Source organism: Anolis sagrei, chromosome 3, assembly GCF_037176765.1.
Source record: "Anolis sagrei isolate rAnoSag1 chromosome 3, rAnoSag1.mat, whole genome shotgun sequence".
Taxonomy (NCBI): Eukaryota; Metazoa; Chordata; class Lepidosauria; order Squamata; family Dactyloidae; genus Anolis; species Anolis sagrei.
The window spans coordinates 217746443-217765707 of record NC_090023.1 but is presented as its reverse complement, the minus strand read 5'-3'; the positions used below and the strand labels follow the sequence as shown (position 1 = coordinate 217765707).

Genomic DNA, 19265 nt, shown 5'->3' with positions numbered 1-19265 from the left:
AGCACTGCCAGGTCAGGGTTCAGGGACTCTCTGGGTGACCTTGGGCAAACAATACAATACTCAGAGGTGAATCCTTTCTGAGCAAATTTTGCCAAGAAATCCTACAATGGGCTTGTCTTAGGGTCACTGTAAAACAGAAATCTAAGGGTACATAGGATTAGAGCAGAGAAATGGAAAAGCCCCAACTAATACGAAAATAAGTGAAAGCTTTTGTAGTAGTCAGTTGTCACCACTATAGCCCACCAAGAGTTTTGGATACAGTCTCTTTTGAGAGAGGAAAATGGGATATAAGTAGATAGAATAATAATTAGATTGCACTGATATTATTTCAGCATTCAGAAATCTTGGCTGGAAATTGGCTCATCACAGTTGCCCATTTTGAGCATTGATATGGTTCTCATCAGAACTGGCCAAAATGAGTTATTCCTGGTTCAGTGAACACTGGAGAAGATAATTACTAGGAAGTCTTGCAGCGTAATATGATTTGAAATAAGGTAAGGCTTAACTGATGAGGATAGCTGGGTAACTGATGAACATTGCAGTCCAATAGCAGCTGGTAATAGGTAATTGCAAATGTTATTACAAGGGACCTCCTTCTGGTTTTGGAAACAACTGAAAATGCAAAGGGCAGGAATGTTCAGCCACTGCAATCACAATACCCACAACACTCTCTGCCCTACTTCACTGAATCCTAAGATTTCAGTGGATATCACAAAAACTTGAAAAGAGCGGTGGCATCTTGCTACAAATTTTGGCAGGTAACAGCTCATTGACATAGTGGTATTCTGAGATCCCCAAATGAAGAAAAAGACACCAAATGTATTGCACATAATTCCTTTATTTTACCGAGACTAGGGCAAATGCAGCCATTGTACAGTGAAGTGAGCTCCAGTGTAAACCTGCCTTGTGTCAGACAGGGATACCACACAGATTGCTGAGCATAAAAGCAACACATGATATACAGTATCTGGGCTGACTGGCACTACAGCAATGTTATGGGGTCACAGTTGGAAATCACAGGGTAGGTGCTGTTCCCTTCTCTTCCCTAGCCTCAACCCTTCTTCCTGGCGTTTTGAAGGCAATCGCATAAAAGTTGGCTATTGTCACCTAACGCAAAATCAGATAGAGCTGCAAGGACAGCTAAAAAAATGGCCTTTTAGTTAAGTGGCAAGCTGTTTTCTAAAACAACAGGCCTTGTGTCACAGCTGTGTTATTTCAAACATCCCTAGTCTTAAATCACAAAAGTGACGACAAAGCCACATCAAGTAACACTTGACTGATGCATCTACAGCTGCCACGTGAAATGGAATGAAAGCGAGAGGGACACAGTTTTTGGGAATGCTGGGGAGTAGCTGGGTCCCTTTTCACTTAAGCAGCATCACATTCAATTGCAGTGGGCTTATTACTCTCCCAGAGCCTCTGCTGGACCATGGTCCTCATCTTTAGGTATCTAGCCAGGTCTGGGTGGGAAAGGGGAGTGAATGTGGAAGGAAATGGATCTTGGCCCCAAAAAACTTCACCTCCTTTGGCTCACCACCTAGTCCCTTAGGCTGTGGCAGGCATGTGCTGGGGAGGAAAGGGACAAGGGAGGGGACCTCCTACAGATGTCTTTCCCCGGACCTCACTTTTTGACCTTGCCCTGAGCTGCCACAGCTTCCATGGCCTTGCGGACTGTCTCCTCATCTCCCAGGAACTGCATGGGCTTGATAGGCTTCAGGTTTTTGTCCAGCTCATAGACAATAGGGATCCCAGTGGGCAGATTGAGTTCCATGATAGCTTCTTCAGACATTCCTGCAAAGTATAAAACGATAAATCATATGGAAACTTTGCTATATTGCCCTACTCAAGAACAATTCAAAAAGAACCACTTTGAAGTTTCCCTTCAAACCTGACCAGACTTGTGCTGATTTGAGACAGATGTGTCTCACATCCTGAGTAGACTCACCTTCTAGGTGTTTAACAATGCCACGGAGACTGTTGCCATGGGCAGCAATGAGCACCCGCTTGCCTTCCTTGATCTGTGGAACAATTTCCTCATTCCAGAAGGGCAAGGCCCGAGCAATGGTATCTTTCAAGCTCTCACATGTAGGCAACTGATCTTCAGTTAGGTCAGCATAACGACGGTCCTGGGGAGGAAAATGCAATGCCACTTAAGACACAGCAGCAGTTGGTTTTACTTTCGGGGGACTACCAAAACAACCTGTTCAGTGAAACAAAGGAACCCCTTGACCACAGGGAAAATATTATTTTTGACCTCTGCTACAGGCTCAGCAGAAAACACCAGGCCCCAATGATATAAAACCCATGGGAAGGTTTCCCTGTTTGTATTGTGATCTCTACCCAGCATACCTTCTTGCATCAATAACACTATTAATATTTACTGTCAACAACCTGCTAGGTTTTAAATGTCTGCCTGGCAAAATAGGCCTCCATTAGAGGTCATAAATTTGTCTTTTCACTACACTTTCATTATGATTCCACACCCAAGTTTGTTTAATATGGATTTGTTTGTCTCTCTAACAGTTCTAATTATAACTGATGCACACTCTTGTATTGAAGCTGTCTAGTAAAAGGGTGGCACTTATAATCTGTATTCTAAATCATACAGTTCTGTTCTTAGTACTGTGCTAGTGATGCCAAAACTAGTCTTCTAGGTGTTTTTGATTTCAATGCCCAGGAACCTAAGCTGCCTTGGTCACCAATGATTAAAGATTCTGGGAGCTGATGTCCAAAATACTGGGAAGACCAGAGTTTGGGAAACACTGCTCTAGAATGACATCTTGCTTGTAACGTACGAACTGTGTCCATTTTCACAGTTAAGTAACTGACAAACATATTGTACAAGTGAAAATCTCTGTCACATCCACCCACCACAAATAGCCTTGACATCTGTTGTTACATAGTACATTCACCAAGGAATTATTAATTACATGGAATAAATTGTTCTTTTCTTTACCGAGTCCTAATGTAGTCATCAAAATGCACAGTGCAAAATTCAGTTCCAACACAAAACCAGCAATTAGTAAAGCAAACTGTAAGGTTCCCAAAATCACTAAGCTATGGTAAGACCACCTGATGAAGATGGGGGCACATTAAGCCCAATTAATCCATCATAGGAAAGGAGTAAGAACATGAGACTATGGAATACAATGTTACATTTATCTACAGAGTTTTCCCAAAATGACAATTCCATCACCTTCACAAAACTTATGAGATCTCCCAGCTCACCTTGCTGATGGCACTGTAGAAAGGGTGATCCGGCTCCATGGGAGGAGGTGGGATGTCATAGGAACGCCTCCAGATCTTCACTTGGGCCTCTCCATGTTTTGCAGCAGTCTCAGCCTTGTTAAGGCCTGTCAGACCACCGTAATGCCTCTCATTGAGACGCCAGGTTCTCACTACGGGTAGCCACATTTGATCAATGGCATCCAGCACAGTCCAGAGAGTGCGGATTGCCCTCTTCTGCACGGATGTGAAGCAGATGTCAAACTCATAGTTAGCATCTAGAAGGGGGCACAGAAAGCAATGTGCATTCATTCAATTTGCAGTCCATTTTATTCCAAACTGAGAGTCTTTAGAGATGGAATACAAAGCTTAACTCTCTCCAGCTAACTGAACACATTAAAGCCATGGAAAGTATCCTAGTACAGTTGCTTCACATTTTACTCCAAATTTCAGTATCACGCATAGGATAAAAAAATCACTAAATCTTGGATTGCGGGGGGGGGGGGGGGTGTAGAGCAGGCATAGGGCAAACTTTGGCCCTCCAGTTGTTTTGGACTTCAGCTCCCAGAATTGTGGGAATTGAAGTCCAAAACAACTGGAGGGCTGAGGTTTGCCCCAAAACATTGGGAGGGCTGAAGTTTGCCCATGCCTACTGTAGAGGAAAGAAATAACTTTGGTAAAGCAAGTACTGTACCATCGTGGATTTTATTTTATTATAACCACCAAGTTTCAGAGTGGAAAAGTAGCAACTAATCTGCAAGACACCAAATGTTACATTCTTCCTGCACATAGGTTGTACTATCTACAATGTAGCTAGTTTGTGACTGGCTACACAGGAATTGGAAATTGTAATGCTTATGTAATCCTTGGGCAGTGGCTGAGGGAGGAAGATCAGAGCAGCAGCTGCTCCATCAGCAGGAGAGGAAGCAGCTAGCCATTTCCCTTTAAGAACAGCTACTTTGTGGCACACTGACAAGAAGTCCTTATGGTCTCTTGCCTGTTCCTCTTGGTAGAAAGACACAACAGTTGTGAACCAGTATCACAGGCAGGAAAGCAGCAGTTGTGGCCATACATACAATGGGGTGAAATGCAATTGTGCAAGCAATGGACACTTCTGACGTGACCGGATTCTTTATGCAATACACTTTAAAAGAGTACTTGATGTGACTGGTGCATGTGTCTTCATGTCGGCCGTTGACTTATGGCAAGCTGATGAATTTTACAGACACATTAATGCAGGGTTGTTTTAATTATGAGTTACGACCAAATTCAAATCAGTTAGGTCAGGTACTACAAAACATACTTAGTGGAAGAAGAATGGCCCTGTTGCCTGAAGACAGGTAGAAAAATAAATTAATTAAGAAAGTTCAGCTTCTTGAGCCTGCAGGGCTCAATTGCAGAGCTGTTTCTTGAAAGCTCTCCTCCATTTCCTGTAGCCAGAATTGGGCAGAAGCTCTTCCTCTCTTGCAGCACCACTCAATGACTCAGCGCCAGTTGCATCTCCCTAACAAAGGCCCAGAGCTCTGTAGGATGGAGAAGAAAAGGATGGGAGGGGGTTATCCCCTCTAACCACTTCCTAAAGCAGAGCATATTAAGCTACTGCCAGGTTCCCTCCTTGGAAGCTCTTTGGCACAGCCAAAAAACAGTGCTTTGTTTTAGAAACTGCTACATGACCTACCCAAGGTCACTTGCCGCCTATTGCACAACTGGAGGACATACCTAGAGAGACAACTGTACTTTTTATTGGGAGACAGCAATGTAAACAGGTCAAACATCTCTTTCTCATGCAAGGCAGGAAATGTGACCAACTGCACGTTTGTCAGAATCATGCAATTGATTCTACTGTTGAATTGCTGTGAGTGTCCTGGGCTGTATGGCTGTGTTCCAGAAGCATTCCCTCCAGATGTTTCACCCACAGCCAGTGGAACAATGGGTTAAACCCTTGTGCTGGCAGGACTGATGACCGACAGGTTGCAGGTTCGAATCTGAGGAGAGTGCGGATGAGCTCTCTGTCAGCTCCAGCTCCCCATGCAGGGACATGAGAGAAGCTTCCCACAAGGATGGTAAAACATCAAAACATCTGAGCACCCCCTGGACAACATCCTTGCAGAAAGCTAATTCTCTCATACCAGAAGTGATTTGCATTTTCTCAAGTTACTCCTGACATGAAAAAAACCAACCACATCTATGGCAGGCATTCTCAGAGGTTGTGAGGTCTAAACAAATGAAAAACATTTGTTTTGTGTTATTGGGAGTTGCCTTGATGGAAACCATGACATTTTTGTTTCCAAACAGGAAACAATCAGGGCCAGCTAACACCTTCCAACAAAAGATGCCTCTGGGGAGGAAGCAGCCAGGCTTCAAAGCTGCAAGGCCATTCAATGCTAATCAAGGTGGCCAGTGGCAACATTCACACTTGCCGCAAACAGACAAGAGTTCTTTCTCCCACCCTGGACCTTCCACTGATATATAAAGCTCCCTTGCTTAGTTTCCAATATACCTCACAACCTCTGAAGATGCCTGCCATGGATGTGGGCAAAATGTCAGGAGAGAATGCTTTTGGAACATGGCAATATAGCTTGGAAAACTCACAGCAACCCAGTCAAGCACTCTTTTCTCATGCCAGGTAGGAAATGTGACCAAGCAGCACATTTGTCAGAATCAGGCAATTGATCCTACTGCCATTTGGTTCCAAATGACAGTAAAAACATGAAGCAATCACTATGGTGGTGGTAGTGATGGTGGTGTTACATCACCAGAGCCAGGAATTGGAAGCCAACAAGATTACATTCTAAAAGGAAGCCCCCCCCCCCCCCCCCCCCCCCAGGCTCTGGATGGATTACGATGCCTCTGCTTAACCCCTGGAGGAGAAGAGATGCTTCTCCCTGGAGGAGAGAACCGGGTGGAGCAAAGGAAGAAAAACCTCCTCTTTGTCCTACTTTACAGCCCTGGCTTTCTCTCTCACTGGTTGGTAGAAGCTCAATCACTAAGCTGAGGCTCAGAGAATATGTGTGGGCCCCTCACAACTCAACACTGCCCCCTCCAGTCACCATCTCCTATCCATTGTGAGTAAGTCACAGGAAAAGGCACATCCTTCCGCTGAGAAATGTGTTGCTGAAAACTCATACTGCAATTCCACTCATCCCCTTTCCTCAGCCGCCATGCTGTTTTGAGTACCTTCTAATCAACTTCCATTAATGAGACCTCCAAGTTTCCCTATCCTTAAGGTCTTGCAAATGCAGGGCAATTGTCTTCATTGGTGTAATCCATTCATCCATCTGTACTGTCCTCTTTTCTTTTGCCTTCACCTTACTAAGTACAATAATCTTATCTAGTGTTTTCTCATGCTATGCCCAATGTAGGACAACCTCAGTATACTCTTCCTGACTTCAGGCCTGATTTGATAAATGTTGTTATTGATTATGCTTATTTTATATAGTTCATGCAATGTATTTATTTATTTGTTTACTTGTTTGGGTTGGGGGGATGATGTTGTGTTCTTGCATTATGTAATTTCTGTTTTTTAACCATTTGTTCACCGCTTTTGAGTCCCATCCATGGGAGAAGAGCGGGATAAAAATAAATATTTTTTTTCTAGCAGACCTCCTCTCCAGCTCCACATCTTAAATTGTTTGATTTTTAATAACAATCATAATAATAATTTGCTCTAGAACCCATTTATTTTTTTTCTAGCAGACCTCCTCTCCAGCTCCACATCTTAAATGGTTTGATTTTAATAATAATTTGCTCTAGAACCCATTTATGTTTCTTTCTAGCAGACCTCCTCTCCAGCTCCACATCTTAAATGGTTTGATTTTTAATAATAATAATAATAATAATAATAATTTGCTCTAGAACTTATTTGTTTTTCTTTCTAGCAGACCTCTTCTCCAGCTCCACATCTTAAATGGTTTGATTTTTAATAATTATTATTTTTATTATTATTATTTTCCCTAGAACCCATTTATTTTTCTTTCTAGCAGTTCATAATATCTGCAGACCTCTTCTCCAGCTCCACATCTTAAATGGATTGATTCCCCCTGCCCCTCCCAATCAATTCCAATAATAGGCTTTTCAGTGACTACAAGGCCTGGGTGTGAGAAAAATCATCATCCAGAACATCCAGGATAACTTAAAATCATAGAATTATAGAGTTGGAAGAGACCTCATGGGCCATCCAGTCCAACTTGATGAAGAGCGGAATCTAGCATGATTTGCTTAAAGGCAAATTTCCTTTATTTTTCTGTGGCCATCCACACACAAAGGGGCCATGCTGGACCTTGCACTTTTTGAAGGTGAGCTCAGATGTGGAGGATGATGAGATTTGCAGCACTTTGCAAATAAAATCTAATATAGATGACCAACATGTGACTATAGACCAGGCATGGGCCAACTTGGGCCCTCCAGGTGTTTTGGACTCCAACTCCCACCATTCCTAACAGCCTCAGGCCCTTTCCTTTTCCCCCTCGGCCGCTTAAGAAAAGGAAGGGGCCTGAGGCTGTTAGGAATGGTGGGAGTTGGAGTCCAAAACACCTGGAGGGCCCAAGTTGGCCCATGCATGAGCTATCTCACCCTACTCATTTGCATATGGTTTCTGATTGGCCAGCCTCAACATTCTATCACCTTCTCAAGGCTCTACCCTATTTCCCCATCTTCCTCCTCCTCCTCCTCCCCGGCTTCACCTCTCAGCGCCTCTCCGCCTCGCCTCGCCTCTTCCTGGCCTGTGGCGCTCAGGTCCGCGTCGTACCACCCGCTGAAGCGGTTCTCCAGGTTCCAGGCGCTCTCTCCGTGCCGGACTAAGACCAGCCTATACGCCGCTGCTGCCGCCATGCCGCCGGGAATCGAAGCCTGGAAGCGCTGCCTGGGATGATGCTCTGCCCTCACCGACAAGGAGACTCTTCGGAGGCCAGAGCGCATGCGCAGTATAACACCCCGCCCACTGCCCCCATTGCCCCGCCCACGAGCCCTAAGATCTAATACTGTAGAGACACACATTTCGACACATCATTAGAGAAGACATACTCTCCTTTAATGGCTTTTTATTCTTTGCAGTGGCAAGCAGATCTTGGGTGGGTTTACACTCTAGAAAGATTAATGCAATCCTATGGAATCCTGGGAGTTATAGTTTTACAAGATCTCTCTCTCCATGTATTGCTGGAGTCTTCCTTGCAGGATCTTGAGCATTACCTTACTAGCACGAGAAATAAGTGCCACTGTATGAAAGTTTAAGCAGTCTAAAGCATTTCCCTTTTTTTATATGGGGATATAAGTTGATTTTTTCCCAGTCTGATGGCCATTCTTGTGTTGTCCATATTTGTTGGCATATGGCATGCATCATCTTGACAGCATCCTCTTTCAAGGGTTGTTGTAGGTTTTTTCGGGCTATATGGCCATGGTCTAGAGGCATTCTCTCCTGATGTTTCACCTGCATATATGGCTAGCATCATCATCTATGGCAAGCATCCTCTTTCAAGATTTTAAACAGTTCAGCTGGGATCCCGTCGTCTCCTGCTGCCTTGTTGTGCCTTGCAATAATAATAATAATAATAATCTTTATTTATACCCCGCCACCATCTCCCCGATGGGGACTCGGAGCGGCTTACATGAGGCCAAGTCCAAATAACAATTACAGTAAAGAGAAACCGAATGCAAACCGAAAATGCAAACAATAAACAACATCGTAATTACATAAAACATGTGAATACACAACAATATAAGATTACAGTATACACAATCCCAATGACAATGGACAGACTACATGTAATGATTAAAAGTAGAACTAATTAAAACTGGTTAAAAACTCAGGTGAGAAAAGAGTAACAAACTATTTGCAGAGGAGGGCTCATTACAGTGGGGTTGTGGAATCAAGCTTTCCCATGGGGGGGACGGGGACGTATACTCCAATGACAGAACATTGCAAATGAACTATAATGTGGGATTGAATACCACTTAAAGCCCATTCAACCTCACTCCTCAGGATGTCTGGTTCTAATTCACTCATCACACCATCAAAACTATCCTCGATATTATTATCCTTCCTATACAGTAGAGTAGAGACATCACACTGGCAATGAAGATCCGCATAGTCAAAGCAATGGTATTCCCCATAGTCACCTACGGATGTGAGACCTGGACCTTAGGGAAGGCTGAGCGAAGGAAGATAGATGCTTTTGAACTGTGGTGCTGGAGGAAAGTTCTGAGAATGCCTTGGACCTCCAGAAGATCCAACCAGTCCATACTTCAGGAAATAAAGCCCAATTGCTCATTGGAGGGGAGAATAGTAGAGGCCAAGATGAAGTACTTTGGCCACATCATAAGAAGAAAGGAAAGCTTAGAGAAGACAATGATGCTGGGGGAAAAGGAAGGAAAAAGGAAGAGGGGCCGACCATGGGCAAGATGGATGGATGGCATCCTTGAAGTGACTAGATTGACCTTGAAGGAGCTGGGGGAGGTGACAGCCGACAGGGAGCTCTGGCATGGGCTGGTCCATGAGGTTGACTGAACGAATGAACAACAAATACAGATCTTCTGTACAGATCTTTCCTTTTCTGCCAAAGTGCGCTGGTGCATCAACAAACTGCAGGATTCCATACATAGCCTTGAGCCACAGCAGTAAAAAAAATTCCACAGTTTAGACATGGATCTCTTGCCTGATCTTACAAGCTATGTAGGGTCAGCCCTGGTTTGAACTTGGATAGGAAACCAACCGCAAATACCAGGTTCAGAAAAAATTACTCCACTAAATTCATTACCTTCTTATAAGACTAAGAAGTATAATCTATAAGAATGATTAATAAATAAGAAGAAGAAGAAGAAGAAGAAGAAGGAGGAGGAGGAGGAGGAGGAGGAGGAAGTAAGATGTTTAATCTGAAATGCTTGAGTGTGTGAGTTTATACATTTTCTATCTCTATGGCTATATCAGGCTGCGAACTAGCAAGTGCGCATGCGCACGCCATGCCTTGGGGCGCACCGCGCTGGTCTTAGGCTGGACTTGATACGTGCACTCTGTAGCAGGACCTATGAAGGCTGTGCGCATGCGTACAGGCAGAGGCACCCGCTCGCGCGCTCCCCCGGGCACGGAGCTCACGGAGCGCACGCGAAGGGCAACGTGACCTCCATCCCTTGGGATGCCCCCCTGACCACGTGGCTTGGGCATCCTGGCTGCTCCACTTCTGCTTCACTTGGAGTGGCTTAGCCTCATTAAGGCGGACATGGTCTAAGGAAAGCGAAGAGGTCTTTTAGGGTGCCTCGACACCGGGCACTGTACAATTAATGCAGCTTGGTGCCATGTTAAGTGCCATGGCTCAATGCTGTGGAATCATGGGAATTGTTTTGGAAAGAATCCAGACTGCTGCAGAATAACCCCTGAACTATTAATAAACATATAAGACTCATAATGCTTCATGTGGTACTTTTCTATGGGCAAGGAGTTAACCTGAACCTGAGGACGAGCTCGAAGGCCCCCGCCTTCAAGATGATCTGACACGCAGCAGGGAGTTCCGCAGTTCCTAGAAGCATGGATCTTCAAGAACTCATAGGGACTCTGGCTCCAGCAGCAGCTCCAATAGGGAGACTTTCTTCATTCCTTGCAAAACCTCCCCACTTCAATGTAACAGTGAAGAGAGGGGCCATGAAGGCAGTTCCATCTTGCCTCCAGTGTCACCAGTTGGGAGCCCCCTCCAGCACCAACCGCTGCTCTGAGATCAGAGTGAAGAGAGGGGCCAGGAAGGCAGTTCCATCTTGTCTCCTGCACTGTGCTTATAATATAATACAATATAATATATTGTATATACATATAATATTGATAATATTATAATGTAATACAATATAATACTACTAATAATATGATATTATAATTATATGTTTTATATTACATGTAATATTACTAATAATATTACAATATAATATTATAGTACAATATAGTAATATATAATATTAATATTGTGCTATGGTAATAATATATATTGTATTTACTTTTTACTTGTAAGCTGCTCTGAGTCCCCTTTGGGGAGAGAAGGGCGGCATATAAATGTCGTAAATAAATAAATAACAAATCTCTAATTAAAAAGTATCAATTTCTCCAACTTTTCTCTCTCCATAGTGTTACATTATGTCCTTTCACTGACTCTGACACTAACTAGCATGAACCCTCCCTTCTCCAAGCCCCAGATCCCTGCTGGCTCACCCGGGACGCACATACAGTGTCCCGGGGAGGCCGAAATTGTGTTCCTTTGAACCGTGGATACGGGAACCCACCATGTCACTGTATCCACGGGTCAACCGATCAACTCCAAATCGGTGCCAATCTTTTCCTGGGACTAATTTGAGACTAACTACTATCTTGCTTTCTGCTGAGTGGACCCCTGCACCCCGGGACACCACCTCATCGGGTGAAAACTCATGTGGGAACTAGAATGTCTTTTTCCATGGCTCCCACGTAGCAGCTACGGTTGTGCCTTCACATTGTAAACATTACCCCCCGGCCTTGAAGCCTGCTGGATCAGAGGGGCCCCATGTGGGGACCCCCAACCTCTGGCAGGCCACTCCAGCCTGTCATGGACTAAAAATTATGAAATAAACATCTCAACTTGGTGAGACTTATTGGGAAAAATATTTTGGGTGCTTGCTGTCTGGCCTCTTTTTGGGTCTGGCCGGTCTCTGCTTTGCCAGGGCCTCCCAAATTCGTGTTCGGCATCAAACCCTTGTCCCCAAGAAGAGTAGTTCAGACAGGAGGCTTGCTACCTGAATTCTCTATACACAGCTGGCTCTTATCACTTCTCTGTAAGGTTCAGAGCATGTAAAAATGTCAGAATGAGTGGAAACTGGGAGATCAATAGAAACCCAGCAGGTTGCCAATGGAATGCTGCTTTAGGCAATCAGTTCCAGAAGAATGGGGTGAACATGTCTTCCAGCACTTGTTACAGGATGCTGCATGACTTTTTCCGTCTGGCCCCAGCTGTGTGTGCACATGTTATTTTACAAAATACGCCTGTGAGATATAGACACCAAATTAACATTTCCAGCAAGCATCTTTTGGAGAGACTAGGAAGGAAATGAGGTGGTACCAGGTGGAATCCCCATTGCCGAGTGAAGAACACAGTTTTCCCTCAAATCTGGAGGAAAGCAAGAGTTATTTAGATATTTTGAAACCAGGCAAAGGCCACAACGATCCAAAAATCTATAGACCAATCTTCTTGTGGTGCCATATCTACAGAGTTCTGGAGAGACGTATTTTGCATTGAATTATGGGGGAAATAGACCCATGTATGATTCCATAGCAAACTGGTTTCAGGAAAGGCAAAAGCTGCACATCACAACTGCTGAATATGACTCAACACATAGAAGATGGTTTTGAAGGGCAGCAGATTACAGGCTCTGTCTTCATAGACCCGTCAGCAGCATATGATACTGTAAATCATCGCCTTCTCTTGAGAAAGATTTATAATATCACAAAGGACTACCACCTCACCCACTTCATAGGAAATCCACTAAAAAACTGGAGCTCTTTTGTTGAGTTCCAGGGCCAGGGAAGCAGATGGCAAAAACAGAAGAATGGCCTGCCTCAGGGGAACGTGCTTGCTCCATCAATGTTTAACATTTACACAAATGACCAGCCACTGCCAGAAGGGACAGTTTCATCTACGCTGATGATCACGCCATCATTGCTCAAGCAGGGAGCTTTTAAATGGTTGAACAGAAGCTCTCCAAAGCTTTAAGTGCTCTTACTGCCTATTACATCTGATTCCTAATCAATTCCTAATCCATCTAAAACACAGATGTGTGCTTTCCATTTTAATAACAGACAACCACCTTGAGCTCTGAGGATTACCTGGGAAGGAATCCCACTGGAGCATTGCAGTACACCAAAATACCTGGGAGTCACTTTGGACCGTGCTCTGACTTATAAGAAGCACTGCTTGAATATCAAGCAAAAGGTGGGTGCTAGAAATAATATCATACAAAAACTGACTTGCACAACCTGGCACAGACACAGTGAAGACATATGCCCTTGCGCTTTGCTACTCTGCTGCTAAGTAAGCATGCCCAATGTGGAACACATCTCACTATTTTAAAACAATGGATGTGGTTCTTAATGAGACATATCACATTATCACAGGGTATCTATACCCTACAGCACTGGAGAAATTATACTGTCTAGCCGGTATTGCACCACCTGATATCCACCAGGAAGTAGCAGCCATTAATGAAAGGACCAAGGCATTGACATCTCTGGCCCATCCTTTGTTCAGATATCAGCCAGCATGCCAACAACTTAAATCAAGAAACAGCTTCCTAAGATCTACAGATACTTGCAAGAACACCTCAGCAAGCGAGAGTCCAAAAGTGGCATGCTAAAACCATTAACCTCAATCAGTGGCTGAGACTGGATGAAAAACTCCCTCCTGAGCGCACAGAAGACTGGACGACTTGGAAGGCGCTGAACAGACTGTGCTCTGGCACCATGAGATGCAAAGCCAACTTTAAGAAATGGGGCTACAAAGTGGAGTCCAAAACATATGAGTGTGGAGAAGAGCAAACCACAGAACACTTACTACAACCCAGTCTGAGCCCTGCCACATACACAATGGAGGACCTTCTTACAGCAATACCAGAGGCACTCCAAGTGGCCAGCTTCTGATCAAAAGAAATTTAGTAAAATGCCAAGTTTTTAACTTTGTTTGTGGTTTTTCTATACATTATAACTGTATTTTAAATTCGTTTCTGACATGATAAATAAATAAATAACATTTCCAAGCTGCACATTTCTTTTCCCAACGATTATTTTCCCAAAAGCAAATCAATTGTTCTTGCATCTGATAGAATACACCTAAGTCTAAGCAAGGTTATGTAATTATTTTTCTCAGTTTCAAAGATACTCAAAGATCCAAAAAAAGTCCTCACAGTTAGTTGTCACCCTGTTATAATAGGTTTTAAAGGTCAACAAAACAACAACAAAGAAGGAACCATCTCCACCAGGGAATTCCAGTCTGAAGCTGTCACCTCAACCTTTCAAAGGTGAAGCATTTGAACCCAAACAGATAACAGTCGGTCTTATTGATCTCAAGATAAAATGTTTATTTTGGAAAAATAAGTAAAATGTGAAGACAAATGAGAATAGGAAAGAAAGATACTGGCCAGTGGGTGCCAGGAGAGCTGGAACATTTAATGATGTAGTTACATTTACTTTTAAAAGAGAAATAATGTAAAGATGCCTCCAAGGACATCTCTAAGTTAATGTCTAGTTATGGTTGAAGGCTTCACAGCCAGAATTACTTGGATGTGTGTTTCCTCTGAAGATGCCAACCACAGATGCAGGCGAAACATCAGGAGAAAATGCTGCTAGAATATGGCCATACAGCCCGGAAACCACACAACATTCCCGTCACTACTTTGATTGCTCAAAAGTATAAAAGGTGAAAACACCCCTTGCATATAATGAATAACTTTATGCGCCTTTTGTTCTTTTAATCAATAGACACTGTTCTCCATTGGCTCATCCCTTAGCTTGTTACTTTCAAGGTTAAAGGTGACACATTTTGGCAGAGAGGGGACAATGTATTGTCAAAGGCTTTCATGGCTGGAATCACTAAGTTCTTGTGGTTTTTTCAGGCTATATGGCCATGTTCTAGAGGCATTTCTCCTGACGTTTCGCCTGCATCTATGGCAAGCATCCTCAGAGGTCCCTCTACTGCAATGTGACTGAAAACAAGGTGATGGTGGGACTTGGAAGAAGGCCTTTCCTTACGAGAAAGTTAAAAATTGAGTAGGTAATACCTATGGTCAATATATCATGATGGTCTAGAAGTATAATGGCAGGATTAATTTTGTTCTAGGAGTGACTGAAAAAACATAATTTCTAGCCAAAAAGCCAAAGTACCTGATTCTGTAGGATTGGCCCCACAACAGCATCAGGTGAGTAATTTCTGGAGTCCCAAATTGGTACAGTTTGGTTGTTTTAGTAGGTTTTTGATTGTTTATACTAACAGGGACAGTGGAAGATGCTTGTGTGGTTTTCTGCCTCATTGGTCTTGGATACAATGTATCTTTCTTAAAAAGAGTGCATTGTTCTTTACTCTGCCTCAGGCAGCAAAATATTGTGGGCTAGTACCAAATAGGGCACAGAGGTCAAGATAGTCTCTTCGGTTTTTAATGGTGCTGCAAAGATGAGCTGTAGTTTTTGAAGGTCTTTAGCTTTCTTGGCCAAGGAGTGCTGGAGACTCACCAAGCTACAAGTCCCAGGATTCCATAGCATTGAGCCACAGCAACCAAAGTGGTGTCAAACATGCACCTACAGTACAGGTGCATGCATAGTGATGCTACAGCATAGGAAATGTTACCTGTTGGTCTTTCAGCAGTCATGCAGCCCTTCAATAATGAAATAATAGCTTCTCCAGTTGAGTCCTTACAACATATGCCAATAAACTTTACACATCCTTTTCATTTTCTCAAATGCCCACCTCTTGTTCTTATCGCCTAGACACACAGCACCATACAAGAGAGCCCAAGGCCCACCAGAAACAGAGGCTGGGGCATAAAAGGAGGACCCCGGCTGGGGCCCAGTCACACAGCACCATCCAAGAGAGCCAAGGAACATCAGTAGCAGGGAGCTTGGAGGAAAAGGCAGAGCTTGTCTGCTGCAGCCTGCCTTTGACCTCAGCTCCTGGTGACTAGCTCCTTACAGAAATTACATCTCCCAGCATCCCCTAGACCAGGCCTTTTAGGGGAGGAGGATGATCCAAATGCACTGCTTCCAAGATGCAGTAGTTCTCCAGGAATGCTCTCAAGCATCCCAATCCATACATATTTCCTATTTGCTATTCCTGGACTGCAACTTCCAGCAATCCTCCAGATTTATGAGATATATAGATCAGATAGGGATAGATTGTAGATAGACAGATCAATCAGGAGGACTACTGAGATTTACAGTCCAAGAATAGGTAGAGAAGGAAGAAAGGAGAGAAAGAAAAAGGGAGGGGAAGGAAGGAAAGAGGTAGAGAAGGAAGGAAAGAAAGAGAGAAGGAAAAAAAAGAGAGGGAAGGAAGGAAGGAAGGAAAGAGGGAGGGAGGGAAGGAAGGAGAGAAAGAAAGAAGGAGAGAAAGAAGGAGGGAAGGTTAGCCACAGCAATACTTGGCGGGTACAGCTAGTATAATATAATACAATTAACAGAACTCAAAAACCACTGGGCGAATTGACACCGAATTTGGACACAAGACACCTCTCAAGCCAACAAGTGACCATCACTCATAAAAATACTGAAAAACACAGCAGAAGAGACTTAAAAAGCCAAAAATTATTTAAAAATACATTATAAGATGCACAAAACCACATATATACACATATACACAAATATATACACACATACACGCATATATACATTCAAAACAGATACACAGACTGAGCCACAGCAACGCGTGGCAGGGGACGGCTAGTATTATTTATTTATTTGAAGCACTTATATTCTGCCCTTTTAACCCTAAAGTGACTCAGAGCGGAGCACAACATATGCTGGAATAAAACAAATTATGTTGTTGTTCATTCGTTCAGTCGTCTCCGACTCTTCGTGACCTCATGGACCAGCCCACGCCAGAGCTCCCTGTCGGCCGTCACTACCCCCAGCTCCTTCAAGGTCAGTCCAGTCACTTCAAGGATGCCATCCATCCATCTTGCCCTTGGTCGGCCCCTCTTCCTTTTGCCTTCCACTTTCCCCAGCATCATTGTCTTCTCTAGGCTTTCCTGTCTCCTCATGATGTGGCCAAAGTACTACTTCAACTTTGTCTCTAGTATCCTTCCCTCCAATGAGCAGTCGGGCTTTATTTCCTGGAGGATGGACTGGTTGGATCTTCTCGCAGTCCAAGGCACTCTCAGAACTTTCCTCCAACACCACAGCTCAAAAACAAATTATAAATATACACAAACATTAAAATCAGTTGTATCCACTTAAAAATCAAATTGCTGAAATAATATAATAAATAATATAATGTAATAATAATAATAATATATCGAAATTTGCAGAGATATTATGACATAAACAGTACTGGAAGCGGATTCCAGATAGGAACCTTTTTTGAAACTCTTTGGATTGGAGGGAAGGCTGGAAGCTGATGCAGCTTCCGGCCAAGCGCCGCCGGAAGTGGGGGCTGTCTCCCGCACGTGGTTTCCTCAGCATGGGCCGCTCGGGGAAGCTGAAGTCTGGCAGCGCAGGGAAGCTGAAGCGATGGCGGAAGGGGCACAGCAGCGACAGCAACCCGGAGATACGGCGCCACCGCCAGGCCGCCCGGGGCCGCCTCCTCGCCCCCCGCTCCGGTACGTGCGGCGGAGGGAAGGCGCCTCTCTGGGGACGCCTCTGCACACCGAGGAATGAATGCAGTTTGACACCGCTTGAACTGCCATGACACAGTGCTATGGCTTTGCAGGGTCTCCAGCCTTTTCTGCAATAGGGAACCAAACTACAGTTCCCAGGATCCCATATCATGGAGCCATGGCAGTTCAAGTGGTGTCAAACTATATTGATTCTATAGTGTAGATGCACTCTGAGTGGGGGTGAAGGGAAAAGATGAGGGGGAAGAGATCTGGTGCAATTAACCCCAAGTGTAGTTCTCCAGGAATGTGGGCAGTGCATTCTTGAAGGTGTTATTGTTGTGGTGTGTCTTCAAGTCGTTCCCAATTTATGGCCACCCTGTTGTGGGGTTTTCAGTGGCTGAGAGTATGTGACTTGCCTAAAGTCAACCAATGAGTTTCCATCACACAGTGGGGAATCTGTTCCCATCTGTTGGTCCTTCCAGATGTTTTGGACTTCAGCTCCCAGAATTCTTGGTGGTTGGCCAAGCTGGGAGCTGAAATCGCAAACACCTGCAAGGACCAAAAGTTGGGAACCTCTGTTCTAGAGCAGTCATTGGCAAACTTCGGCCCTCCGGGTGTTTTGGACTTTAACACCCACAATTTCTAACAGCCAGTAAAGCCATAAGTCTGGATGTGGCTTTTTAGCTATGGATATTGCTTTTAACCCTGTATTATTGCTATTGCGTTATGTGTTATATTGCCTTTTGTTATGTTTTATTTTTTATGATTGATTTCTAACAGCCAGTAAAGCCATAAGTCTGGATGTAGCTTTTTAGCTATGGATATTGCCTTTAACCCCATATTATTGCTATTGTGTAATGTGTTATGTTGCCTTTCATTATGTTTTATTTTTTAAGATTGAATGTTAGTATTGTTTATCTGTTTTGCTTAATTGTTTATTATTTCATGTTGTAAACAACCCTGAGTTCCCATGGGCACATGGGGTAGGATATAAATAAAGTTTGATTGATTGAAGTTCAAAACACCTGGAGGTCCAAAGTTTGCCCATGCCTTCTCTAAAGAGTACTCATATACTTTAGAATGAATGCAGCTTTTAACACCTCTTTACTTGCCATGGTTTAATCCTATGGAATCTAGAGAGTTGTAGTTTTACATGGGTTTTCACATCTTCTGTCAAATAGTTTTGGCTCCACACTAAATGACAACTCCCAGGATTCCAATACTTTGAGCCAGGGCAGGCAAAGTAGTGTCAATCTGCACTGATCCCACAGTACAAATACAGCCTGAACCATAGTTCAATGCCCAGCTCTATGCTGGATCTTACTTATTTATTACTTGTGACTTATCATTAATCCTAAAATCTGAATCTGTGGCCAATCCAAATGAAGCTCTGTGCTTGCACATCACAGTGCAGCTCCATTCATGTCTTCTTTGGTCCACAGCACATAGTCTCTTTTCATTTCAAACAAAACTGAATTTTATTTGTAGGTGCAGGCCATGTTGTTGTGGGTGAGATAGTGCTGTCTGTTGGACACGTTTTTGTATAAATGTCTTACAGATAAAGATAAATAATGGACATCTCTGTGTTTGTGGAAACAACAGAGTGTTGCCTTCAGCTTTTGGCTTTTTGAGGACAGGTCAATGAGAGACTTTTGAAATCCATGTCTCTGCCCCTGGTAGGCATACCTAGCCCTGGGATAGATATGCCTCCCAATTCCTTGGGTCATTCTTATAACTCT

The 19265-nt window shown here is 43.7% G+C and overlaps 2 protein-coding genes across 2 annotated transcripts in view; one reads left to right on the top strand and one right to left on the bottom strand.

Annotated features, from left to right (window-relative positions):
- Nucleotides 1-820: 820 nt before the first annotated feature.
- Nucleotides 821-8157, bottom strand: PGAM1 (phosphoglycerate mutase 1). The gene is made up of 4 exons (XM_060768231.2): nucleotides 7908-8157; nucleotides 3229-3503; nucleotides 1946-2126; nucleotides 821-1791 (listed from the first exon to the last, which is right to left on the bottom strand). The coding sequence occupies exons 1-4, from the start codon at nucleotides 8140-8142 to the stop codon at nucleotides 1622-1624; spliced, it is 861 nt and encodes a 286-aa protein (XP_060624214.2). The 5' UTR covers nucleotides 8143-8157; the 3' UTR covers nucleotides 821-1621.
- Nucleotides 8158-17264: 9107 nt separating this feature from the next.
- The window catches only part of RRP12 (ribosomal RNA processing 12 homolog), a 33934-nt gene continuing 31933 nt past the window's right edge, over nucleotides 17265-19265 (top strand). Inside the window, exon 1 of the mRNA XM_060768232.2 lies at nucleotides 17265-17529. Within this exon, the coding sequence (XP_060624215.2) occupies nucleotides 17328-17529 (202 nt within the window). The 5' untranslated portion in view covers nucleotides 17265-17327. The remainder of the gene's footprint in view (nucleotides 17530-19265) is intronic.